The sequence below is a fragment of the Mizuhopecten yessoensis genome, unplaced genomic scaffold (genome assembly GCF_002113885.1).
Source record: "Mizuhopecten yessoensis strain PY_sf001 unplaced genomic scaffold, ASM211388v2 scaffold11131, whole genome shotgun sequence".
NCBI lineage: Eukaryota > Metazoa > Mollusca > Bivalvia > Pectinida > Pectinidae > Mizuhopecten > Mizuhopecten yessoensis.
This window is the reverse complement of record NW_018408895.1, coordinates 595,724-609,005: the sequence shown is the minus strand read 5'-3', so window position 1 is coordinate 609,005 and position 13,282 is coordinate 595,724. Positions and strand designations below refer to the sequence as shown.

Below are 13,282 nucleotides of genomic sequence, written 5' to 3'. Positions count from 1 at the left end.
AGTTTCATTGTATGAAGAGGAAATTTAAACAAGTTTCATTGTATGAAGAGGAAATAATGGTCACAGTATTCAGTTTAGACTGGTTTCACTAATTATTTCATATCATGTGGCAGATTGGTCCCAATCAAAAAGAAATTAAATTTCCAAACAAACCTATAAAAGTAGAACTAACAGTACGGTATAATGTTGTGTCTGATATTTGTCACTTGTCTCAGTCATAGAAAAAGGAAATTGATTTTCATACCGTTTTATTACAAGGTTGTTTAATAAGCGTCGATATGAGTATGTAAACAGACATACCGTTCACACTGAGGCCATCACCGCTAAAACAGTAGTAGGTCCCAGGTCATTACTGTGCTTCATCATTGTTGCCATAGCAAATTGTATCCCAATATTGATCAATAGAGGTCGAAATGAAGTACAACATATGTCCACACTGGCTCTACATACCAGAGACAATCCTGTACGGGTGACTGTCACTTCCATTTGTAGATTTATCCTAACAGCAAATCAATGAGGATGTCTGTTCAATCCGCAATATAAAAGAAACGCATTATAATCCCTATCTAAGTAATTATAGTGTAGGATGTGCCCTCTAGTTACATCAGGTGTGGGGTAAAACCTACGCTAATTGCGTAGATCTGGATACAGTTATAATGTGATCCTTTCATAACCCGGACTGCAAAAATAATCCTGGTAATTGATTTGCTGTTAGAACCTTTATGCTCAGGTTATATAAAGCTGTGTAGTTGTAAGTATAAAAAAGATGAAGGATGAAACTTCATGTTAGAATTATGCCATATTGTGTTTGTGATTGTTATATTTGTTTTATGGCTTTATAATTACGGTCAACACTGAGTCATACCATATAAAAAACAGAATTGACATTTATGTATTTGATTGATATGGTCTCGGGTATTAACGGAAAGCCATACCTATAGACTAATTCTGGATAGTGTTGTGTTCAGTAAAAGGCCAGTGAATTAAGTATTCTCCCTATAGGATTCCAGGAACGCGGGTCACACAGGTCAGAAATTATAACATATTGGACAAAATAAGACACCGGCCTGAACTATAGGACCCTGTCAATCTTTAAAAAGAATCAACATATTTCTTATAAAATGGGAGGTTATATGATCAGTGTTTCTTATTTCCCTCCTTTTCTCTTTGCTGAGCAAAATATAACTAGGGGTGATGCATCCAGTTATATTTAACATTGTACAGCATTGCAACTATATAAACCCTACCAAATGCAGTTGGCATTCATCTAGTCTATGAATGCCATGGACCAATTGTTGACGTCATCATTAATTATGACGTCATTATTGTTACATTGGATACCCTTGGCGATGGCTGATCTATTCATTGAACAAGCATACATGATACATACATTATTTGAACTAAATGCTGAATAATAATTAGTGTAATTGAACTTTCTATGAGAGGAACAGATTCCAAAAAATGGTTATATAAGTATTGATTTGCTTTCAGTTGGCATTCATAGAGCTTCATGTTGGATTTGCCTTTGTCCAGTTGGAATTCATATTGCCTTTGAATGCCAACTGAGAGCAGTTCAATGCTTAAATAATATCCTGGGAAGAAGACTGGTTTAAATACATACAATACCTGTACACGTGTACGTAGCTATTACAGGTATTGGAAATAGACCAGTGTATATATCATGTGGAGATTGATTCACTGCAGTTGTCTATGGGACTACCGAGGACAAGCTTATTTCTTGAAAGACCTTTATCTGATTTTAACACTCAGTTGAACTTGTCTGTTATGAATATATTTTTTCTGGGTGCAGCTGTGATATTTCTGTCTGAAACTCTGTCTTTTGTGGTGAAGTATCATTGTTCGTAAATGACATGATGTTCCTTCATGAAAGAGCTGAGAAGATCGTCTGATACAAGATTTAAATTGCACCTATGCACCGTTGTGATAGCACCCATGAACCAGTCTATCTAATAAACCTTGCCATGGTTTCCCTAAGCACATATTTACTCATCGCGCCAGTGTTACATCACAAACAATATCTCTGTTGTGACACCAGCCAATTATCAAGGTTTATTGCTTGTTGAAACAGGTGCCTTTTGATTAATGGTGATTATGAATGTACTGGGTTTAATATATAAATGCGGTTGAATTTCAATCATTTTGTCATTTTGTTATTATAAGCGTTTTCTATTTACATACACAGGTATAGGTAGAATTCAAACTAGGTGGTGTGTATGCATCACTTGGTAGATTTTTGGAAACAGCAAGATTGCATCGGAATATTTATCGTTGGTTTTCTCTACCATATATAAGCAAAATATGTAAGTGCAAAGGACATTACAGTTTGATAAAATTGTACTTTGATGTTGCCATTTTGTGAGTCCATCATACGATCACACCATCTTCACGTGACCTTAACTGTTGCACATACACAAAACCCTTGACTCATTCACCCCTGAAATTTCATAATGAAGTATTCCAACCTTTGAATGGGAGGAGTTCAAATGTGTTTCAGGGGTGAATGTGTTAACAAACAAACAAACCTTGCATACCACTTTGTATAACTTTAAGACAACATAGATTGCATAACGATAGATTAGTTAGACACCTTTCCTACAGAGATTAACCGACTTTGGAAAACAACTGCCTACATTATAAAACCATGCCTGTTGACTAATATAATTGCCATGCACGTATCAAGCCAGTGATTCTTTTGTCCTTTTTTGGCTTTGCTGCATGTAATACGTTTATTACAATGTTTAAGGAGTACATTTTTTGTTCAGAAATGTAATGAGATCTCCTGTTGATTTCAACTCACTATCCCAAGTGATACATATCCATTTATAGGTATACTTGTTTTATCATGTATATATATACCTTTAAAAATGGAGTCTTTAGGATATATCATAAGTGTGTGCCAATAATGAACCAGGAAGTAGATTACACTACCGCCATAGTGTAGACTGTATAACATACACTAATTGATAAAACAGCCCATACATAAACAGACTGGAATATCTTATATATTGAAACAGGAAAATAGGTTTATATTCACTTCGTTTCATTTAAACTGCCTTCGTCAACAAGATGACCTCTACGTAGTTTAAAGATAAAACCACTATTTGACAGTGACTAAGTAACAGATAGCTTAGATCCTTTTTGTAAATGAAAACTTAAATTACAAGGGAAAAGTATTCAGTGACATGTTTTATTTGTAGAAGTGACCAGCCAGGATCAGTTCACTTCCCTGGTACGTGTTTCTTATCCGAGACTACTATGTAGGACGGATCAATCACAAACCTGAAGGCCAAACCTTTAACACTGATCCTGCTGGGTCACTAATCCAAGTATTCAGGGTATTCCTTTCCATTTGGGTGTCAATGTCTTACTGTGCATATATATCACCAACCTGTTATTAGTTTGAATATGTGGTCTCTAGCTCAACAGTACAGACATTTCTGGTGTATTGTTGGGTATATAGATAAAAAATGGAATTCAATAGATTTATAATAATATACCATTCCAGGTCAAGATTTATTTATTTATATTTTTAGGAATGAATGTGTACAATGTATTAGAATATTTTTATATGGGGTTTAAAGACACCGCATGCTACTCAAGTTTGACTACCGTATTTATCATGTTATAAACCCAGGGAGCCAACACATAATCTCTGACTCGAAGAAGGGGGTTGGCTTATCAAAGGGCAATGACAAAGTCATTTTTGGCATTTCTTCTGACATGTTATATATAGGAATGGGCTTTTTACAAAGCCTGGGTTTATTGCCACTAATTCTGTAATCAAATCTTGTGTGCAGAGTATTAAAAAAGACCATGCAAGGCCACAAGCTAATGTGGGGCCTAACAGAATGTTGATTTCTTATGTGCACTTTTGTAGGGGACACTGACAAATCAAAAAAAATAATTGCCCTCATTTTAACATTTTGAACCTTTAACTTTTCTCTTTTAAATCTTGACCATTTCCTTTCGGCAGTGTCTCACTAGGTACACCTTATGTGTCTGTATAAGGTGACTGAGCAAGGTGTCATATGTTGCCATGCTGTGACAATTTTTGTCAGTTTGGTGGCACTTTAAAATTTACTTGAAGGACAATTTTATCAGTGTATAGCCTCCCCATATGACTTCTGCTTTTTCTGAAGATGAAAAACAACATGCAAACTTGATTTCTGTTATTCAGTCTCATTACATCTTACCCAGGTTTTCTGTCTCATTACATCTTACCCAGGTTTTCTGAAGATCAACATTTGTACATGAACCTATGTGTACCACTGGTATCACTTTTAACTTTTCAAGGTCAATTTCACAAATTATTATCTGATGTTTTTTGAAACAAACAAAGGGGAGATGAGGGAACACTTCAATGTATTACACATGGGTGTGGACTGATCCCAGCCCACGGCCATTGCCCCAGTGATGTATTACTTGACAATACTTTGTAGACTCTACCGTCCATGTCCCTTCGATTGATTGACCTACTTTATGGACAGCATTGTATTAGACTTCAATAATCTTTTAATGACCTATTGAGGTAAAATTTGAACTTGTTAATGTTGTAATGGCCCATAAACACAGTAAGGCCATTTTAAGGTAATTACACAGTAAAATTACTATAGTTTGAAACCAAGGGAGGCTCAAGTTTAAAGAAATACTAGTAGTGAAGTAGGATAGAAGAGTAAAGTTGTAGACCATCTGTATAGGGCCTTTATAAAACTTCATTTAGTGGTTTCAGTTGATTTCTCAATTGTCCCTAACTATAGGAGAACATGTATTGAAATAGGAATATTCTCATAATTATCCAAACAACGTACCCTTGTCCTTGGATTCAAAATAATCACTGATAATATACACAACAATATGATCACTTCTGACCACATATTTTAAAGAAGTTATTGAATTTAAAAATTTGACCTGAGCATCAGATAATGGTCCCTGATCAACGTGAAAACAATATCATGTCAGTGCTATAGTACTGAGGTAGGTAGCACACATTAAAGATGCATTGGTTATTGCTTTCTGGTGATGTAAAAGCTGCTTGTTGTTTTAGGTATCGTTCAGTATGCTGGAGATATACAATGAGAAGGTGAGGGATCTATTGGTGAAGAGCAAAGCAGAGACGGGTGGTCTCAAGATTCGACAGGACCAAAAGGCAGGATTCTATGTAGAGGGATTAAAAGTAGGATATGTTTCTCTTTAGCCAAGTAATGGTCTCAACTTCCGTTATGTGTCGATTGGTAATCCCTGTATTGGTTCTTGTCAATGTCATAAGTTAATCAATTGTATTCAGTTTGTTAAATGTTTTGAATGGATTGTACTAGGAGAGTAACGTTCATTAAATTTTGTGATTGGGTTGTACTAGGTGAGTAACATTTGTTAAATGTTGTGAATGGATTGTACTAGGAGAGTAACATTTGTTAAATGTTGTGAATGGATTGTACTAGGAGAGTAACATTTGTTAAATGTTGTGAATGGATTGTACTAGGTGAGTAACGTTTGTTAAATTTTGTGAATGGATTGTACTAGGAGAGTAACATTTGTTAAATGTTGTGAATGGATTGTACTAGGATAGTAGTTTGTTAAATGTTGGAATGGATTGTACTAGGATAGTAACATTTGTTAAATGTTGTGAATGGATTGTACTAGGAGAGTAACGTTTGTTAAATTTTGTGAATGGATTGTACTAGGATAGTAGCGTTTGTTTATACACTTGATGTTAATACTGCCATGTTAATAAATGTCATCACAACTTTGTTTAAGCAATATTTTAATGGCCTTTATACAAAAGGTCAAGGTCATAGAGCTGATGTTTTGCATTTTGGTAGGTTGCTTATTTTGAGTCTGGAAGTTCATACACCAGAACATGGCTGATAATGTTACTTGTGTCATTTCAGCATGTGCCTGTGCGTAACTACAAGGAAATAGAGAAGTTGATGGAACAGGGTACAGTGAACCGGACAACTGCTTCAACCAACATGAATGCTACCTCATCACGGTCTCATATGGTCATCACCATACGCTTCAACCAGGTACGTCATCCGAAATTTTAGACTCAATGGGTTATCACCATATGCTTCAATCAGGTATAATAAGTGTAATATAGGGGTAACACAATATGATATCCCTGAATAAAAATCACCACATGCTTCAAATTTGTGGTCAAGTGGTTAAGACCTCAGACTGTCTTGATCACTTGCCCTCCATCACTGGGTCAAGGTATGTGGTCAGTGGTTTTTCTTCAGGAACTCCACCACCTTGGCACGTCCTTAAATGTCCATAGGATGTAAAACCCTAACAAACAAATCAATTTGTCATGTCATCTCTAAGGTAATATTTGGTTCAACATCTATAAGTATAATATATTGGGTCATTACCACATACTTCAGTCAGGTATATCAATATAAAAGCATTTTATGACATTTGCTTAGAAAGGAAAACATGTTTTTTGTACCATTGCTATTCTGCCAGTCCTCTTTGTTAAATCCTTACACTTAGATATTTGAATCTCTTCCAGACAAGCATTGTGGTCCTAATGAATGCTTGTTGTGTCATATCAGCTTGATTTCTATGACTGTATAACCTATTTTACTCGATCACTCTGCATACTTGTGGGTATCCAGACGAGGGACAGAGGACCAGATTACTCCACCATTGAAGAAACCACGACCTAGGCTCTACCCTAAACCTTAGTTTACTTGAGATCTAGTCACAAAAATCTTATTAAACCAAAACGAATTCCCTCTATATATGTGATCATCTACCACATTCATTATCAATAGAATTATGTCTCTCCATTTCTACAAATAAGAAATAATGGTGAAATTATCTTGCATGTCAAAGTAATTCTACCTGTAGATTTCTATGTTCGTTTCCACAGACAACAAAGCTTTAAATCCAAACATTAGAAACTGTCAGTAATTAGTTTACCTGTATAGGTGCACACACTGTATGTGTGGTAAATACTCTATTGTCACCTGGGTAAAATCTTTGGGAGCGTGAGAAAACAACGATGGCATGTTCCTTTATTATGAAATGTTGACAGACGGTGAACTACAAACATTTTGCAATCATTGATATAAGGTGAGAATATAAAGGGAGATGTCATTTCCCCTTGTAATTAAATTCAGATCTTAACGAGCCGTTCTAGATTTGTTTGATATAGCATTCCCAACACAAAAACAATATGATGGCTTCTATGAATAAATTAAGCCACCTATTGAATTTTCATTATTATCTTGTAATACTAAGATCAATATAATGTTCAATGTTAGCGATACCTGAAGTAAAAGCTATATAAAATAATGAACCTCACGAAGTTATTGATTATATTGAATTTACTACAGTAGAATAATGATGAATGATATAATGTGAGACTCTACATAAAACAAATAACTTATGGATATTAATAGCCAGGGGTTAGAGCGTAAAACACAATACCCACAAATACACAATGGATGCAGTGCTCTGCCTATGAAATCATTATAACTTATAATAACAGTGTGCGTGTGTGTGTGACTATTTTCAGGATTATACCACCCTAAAAATCAATTTATATTTGTTTTCACCTTTGTTTGACAAGCCATTTTTACCAGACATTTATTCAGTCAGTTGTAGTTTGGTACACGTTGAATTAAACTGCCAATTGGGTGGTCGGATGGCTCAGTGGTTAATGCCCTTGTCTTTCACCAAGACAGCCGGGGTTCGTCTCCTCGATTCATGCACATAAAGGTATTGGGTCATCTGCCTGATCTCATTGTTCGGGAACTACAGGCTTGAATCCCACATCAAGACCCCCCCCCCCCCCCCCTGTGTGCTTCCATCTGTGCCAACAAGAGTGATTTTTAGATAGAAGTTGAAAAAACTGTTCCATAACTGCTGTATAATTAAACTTATTTATAAGTAACTACATGTATACCTATTGATGCAGGGATCTGTCTGTATTTGTATGTACCTAAAATACTGTCACCTACCAATAAAACTTCATGTCCCAAATAAACTGCAGAAGTTTTACCATGTACATCTTCTAATTGTGTATTATGTACTTTGAATATTTTTGTCTCAATCATAAATAAAATCCATTATGTAAAGTACTCTTTTTTTAACTTTTAAATGATAAGGCATTATAGGTAAACAAAAATGTACATAAATCTGATAAAATATATATAAGTATTGGTTTCTACAATTTTCCTGTCCTGCTATACATACATCATATGAGTGACCTAACTATGTCGGAAATGACATTGATAAATGCGTCTGGCCTTTCGCAATAATGTTCTCTTTGAGGACTTCTAAAGCTTGCTATATTGAGGTTGTTTATAATTTGCAGTGTATTAGTAAGGCTTTATGGTAATAGACACTTTGCTATGGTCCATTTTGTTGCACTCCGCACCTCTATACCTAGGCCCTTTTATCACCACTAGACATGCATTGAAATGTTTTGAAAGTATTCCTGTAAAAGCTAGCAAATAACATTGCAAAACTCAGGATGTGGATTGTTAAATATTATCTAAAGGTTAATTATTTGTGAATATTTACACATTATAAATATTATTACTTTGTAATTTGGGGTTAAGTTATGTTTGTTTGGGGTTAAGTAAAACCTACGTAACGGCCAAAGTCATACTTCATTATCACACTGCGTGGGTGTTAATTCCACCAGCCTAGCGCCAATGGCTAGTATATTTTATGTCAGGGTTTGTGATCATTTTCTTTTTTTCTTGGAAGAAAATATATAGCTTGGACCAGTAGAATTTTGCAAAATTTGTATGTGCACATTTACTTGACATATGAAATAGTCCACCCATGGGCCACATGCAGTCAGATAATTACAATATGAGTTCAAATGTGTATGTTAATTAATGTTTCCGTTGAGAGAGTTTTAATGAACTATTGTTTCGAATCAATGACTTTGTGTGATAGCCCTTTTTACAATAGAACTTATTCACTATGGTGAGGGGGTGCACCTTGGTACTCTATTTGTGTCTTACAGTTACACACACGACGACAACAAATTTCATCCTTAGCTTGTCATTTCCTATCCTACAGTGATGCTAAATATCAATTAGGATCTAGTATTGTGATTATAGGTGCAATCATTCAAACTAATTGAGGCACCTTGTGAAATTTGCTAATCCATTGCAAACCGGATTGGCATACCTTTATTGCTAAGGAAGAATTTCCTAATCTGTTACTCAGAAAATTGAGTTGGCTTACCTTTATTGCTAAGAAGGCCATATAAAGTTAGTTGGAAATCTTGTGTAATAAATCTTGGAAGTTTATGAGAAAAGATGAAGGGTTAAACACTCCGGTGATAATTGTATGCATCCACTTTACTTTAGCTTGGCATGCAAGGTAGTGACAATAATCTATTTTAATATTTCGGTGCATCAGACTTTCAAGTGTCAACTTGCTGTGGGAGTAGATTTCCTGTATAATCTGGCTGCATTGATAAGGTTACACCAAACAACTTATCACACAATTTTTAAAACCCAAACAGAATCATTGAACTTTAATTTATGACGTTACCAGATTTGACACTTAAATGTATATTGGTTGTAAATTTTAGGAGATTATTGTACAAAAGAAGCTTTTTAGTGTGTTCGCATGTCGCTGTGGATAAATGACTCCTAGCATATCCTAATTGAATGTTTTGTAATCCATAAAGTCATTTATACCTAGGCCACTTTTATAACATGCTCCATAGCAACAGTACTCAGGTTTTTTCTAGGGCAAACAAAGCTATATATTTGTCATTTCTGTGCAATATTTGTCTTTTCTGCTTCAGATTTGTTTTGAATTTAACAATGTCTGTGTGTTTGGTTTCCTTTCATTATCAGGATATGGAGATAAATTGTGTCCTCCTGTTCAACAAAATGTTTTGTTTTTAATTACAATAATTTGATGGAAATTGGAATTAACACACATCAGTATTCATTTGAATTTGTTCTAATTGACTGAAGGGTTAATGTAGGTAATGCGATTATACATGTGATTCCATCCACGGGATAAATGAGATCGGATTTATCTGTGTTAGTGATATTTCATACTTACACAGCATATTATTACATGTATCATCAATCAACTCAACCTTGACAGATTTCGTAAAGGACGGCCATTTCTACAAAAGATGAAAAATAATTCTTGTACTCATATTATCAGGTTGAACTCTAGAATAGAACACCTACCCAATTAACTGCTTTAGTTATAACAAGTCCCCAGGCTTATTAGCCCAGCATCATCTTATGATGTGAAATCACCCGTCGTCTGTGGTCCATCCCGAAACAATTCTTCTTATTATGGCTAAAGTAACATAGCAACGTTTCTCTTATGTGATATGTACAGTATGTATGTTTCCTTGATATGTAGTTGTGCATGTTAAATTTTGAGACTGGTCGGATAAACAAAAAGGCCAACAGATGGCCATCTTGGATTTTGACATGTAAGGTTTGTTATCACTCCCTCTCAAATTTGGTATGTAAGTTTTTTTGGACCCTAGTTGTGCATATTTACTTTTTGAGACTGATCAGAAAAACAAAATGGCAGACGGCTGGCCATCTTGAATTTTGATTGTTAAGGTTTGTTATCGCTATTTCTTAGAATGTACTGGAGGTATCTTTCTCAAATTTGATATATAAGTTCCTCTTAGTCGCTAGTTAGGGCCCCGTATCGGAGATACGGGTGCCCTATAGTAATCACTCTGTCTGTCTGTCTGTCCGTCCACAAATTTTGATCCTGGCTAATAACTTTGTTATTTATTGACCGATGTACTTGAAACTTGGTCAAGATGTTCAGTTCACAAAAATACACATAGAGGTAAAAATTCAAGGTCAAAGGTCAAGGTCATTAGATTCAAAGGTCAAGGTCAATTTTTGCATCTTTTCACTGATGAACATTTTGTTATGACATGATGAAGCAAAGTTGATCAGAATTAAACAAGGAGTCAACTGACCAAAGGACAAGGTCATTGGATCAAATGTCAAGGTTAAATTTTGAATCTTTTCACTGGTGAAGATTTCGCTATGACACTTTGAAGCAATGTTGCTCAGAATTAAACAAGGAGTCAATTGACCAAAGGTCAAGGTCACTAGGTCAAAGTCGAAGGTTAAATTTTTGCCTTTTCCCTGATGAATATTTTGTTATGACATTATGAAGCAATGTTGTTCAGAACTTAACACAGAGTCAACTGACCTTAGGTCCAGGTTACGGGGTCCAAAGGGTCAAGGTCAAGCTTTGTTTTTTTTACTGAAGAACATTTTTTTATGACATTAAGAAGCAAAGTTGGTCGGAATTAAAGAATAAGTCAACTGACCAAAGATCAGGGTCACTGGGTTAATGGTCAAGGTCATTTGGGTCCAAAGGTCAAAGACAAAGTGGATCTCTGACTTTGACCCTGGCTCTTGATGGAGGAGGTATATAAGGTGAAATAAAACAAATCAAAGCTAACAAATGAGCATTGCACCGGGATTTACATTTCTGTTAGTCCAGCAAATATGGAGGTGGAAGGAAACAAGACTCGTATCATAGTAAATGTAAAATGTATATTTTGCTTCCTTGCGATTCTTTTTGAAATCCAAATGTCAAACGTCAAGCTCAGCTATATGGGCAGATTGCTTCTTGATGATTAGTGGGGATATATTGCCACAAGACCGGTCCCTTACTGACCTGTCAGTATTCTAGTTAAATTAACTTTTGTTGTCTCTATTTCTTAGGAGGCACAGGAGGGATCTTCCTCAAATTTCATACATAAGTTCCTCTTGGTCGCTAGTTAAATTAACTTATGTTGTCTCTATTTCTCAGGAGACACATGAGAGATCTTTCTCAAATTTTATATGTTTGTTCCCGTCTGCTTCCCTTCCTTGAAATAGCCCTGGCCCTAATGAGATCTCTTCCCTCATTGAAGGCACTTCCTGTCCGAAATAGAGATGGTGAGGTACAGGTACAGTGGGTGCAGTTTATGGTACACTTGTTGAGTAATACTTCCTGTCGGAGGTAGAGATGGTGAGGTACAGTGGGTGTGTTTTATGGTATACTTGTTGAGTAAAACTTAACCTGTAATAACACTAAATAGAAGGTAAACAGAAAATGAAGAGGTTTTACGTCAGTCACCGGGATGAACAAGTTATATATTTTTTACCTGAATGCTTAGCAGTCACTAAATGAAATGTAACCACACTCAAGGATCCAGGATTTACCTTGTTATATATCGTCCGACAGGTTTATGTTGTGGTTAGATTGTTTTTACGGGAGAAGTCCTCTCAACTTTTGGTGCAAAGTAATAAAATTACAACGGATGGTGCATAGTAATAAAATTACAACGGATGGTGCATAGTGATAAAATCAAACAACCCGGTAATGTGTCATGTAATTAAAAAAATAAAAATTGACTTGCGTCATACTCTGTATATTGTTTATGCTGATATCTTTGGATATTAACCCTTACTTTTTTTTTATGATGAAGAGCTTTGTGTGTTATTTATGCTACCTTTAATATTAATATAACTGTATAAGTAGAGGAGTGGGTATGTATCATAAATCAGAGGTATAGGGAAATCAGAGGTATAGGGAGGTCAGAGGTATAGGGAGATCAGAGGTATAGAGTGGACAGAGCTATAGGGAAATCAGAGGTATAGGGAGATCAGAGGTATAGGGAGATCAGAGCTATAGGGAGATCAGAGCTATAGAGAGATCAGAGGTATAGGGAGATCAGAGGTATAGGGAAATCAGAGGTATAGGGAGATCAGAGGTATTGAGTGGACAGAGCTATAGGGAAATCAGAGGTAAAGGGAGATAAGAGGTATAGGGAGATCAGAGGTATAGGGAGATCAGAGGTATAGGGAGGACAGAGCTATAGGGAGATCGGAGGTATAGGGAGATCAGAGCTATAGAGAGATCAGAGGCATAGGGAGATCACAGATATAGGGAAATCAGAGGTATAGGGAGATCGGAGGTATAGGGAGATCAGAGGTATATGGAAATCAGAGCTATAGGGAGGTATAGGGAGATCAGAGCTATAGGGAAATCACAGATATGGAGTCATTTTGATAGTAACGAAGAACTTCTCTAACTATTTATGGTTAGATTGATAGACTCTTAATACTGCAGCTGTGACCTCCTAAATATCAAGTAGGATCAATAAAACACACATTATTAAAGTTGAAACCTTTTTTTTTTTAAATTAAATCTTTGAACATTTTACGCTCAATCACATACCTGCCAACTCTCCCTAATTTAGGGGGGTGGGGGGAACCTGCCATCTCTCCCTATTTTA

General features: G+C 35.7%; 1 protein-coding gene across 1 annotated transcript in view; it reads left to right on the top strand.

The window, feature by feature from the left end:
• LOC110466357 (kinesin-like protein KIF28P) overlaps nucleotides 1-13,282 on the top strand; it is a 60,666-nt gene that overhangs the window by 16,621 nt on the left and 30,763 nt on the right. Inside the window, exons 4-5 of the mRNA XM_021522801.1 lie at nucleotides 5,066-5,194; nucleotides 5,910-6,044. Coding sequence (XP_021378476.1) covers nucleotides 5,066-5,194; nucleotides 5,910-6,044 — 264 coding nt within the window. The remainder of the gene's footprint in view (nucleotides 1-5,065; nucleotides 5,195-5,909; nucleotides 6,045-13,282) is intronic.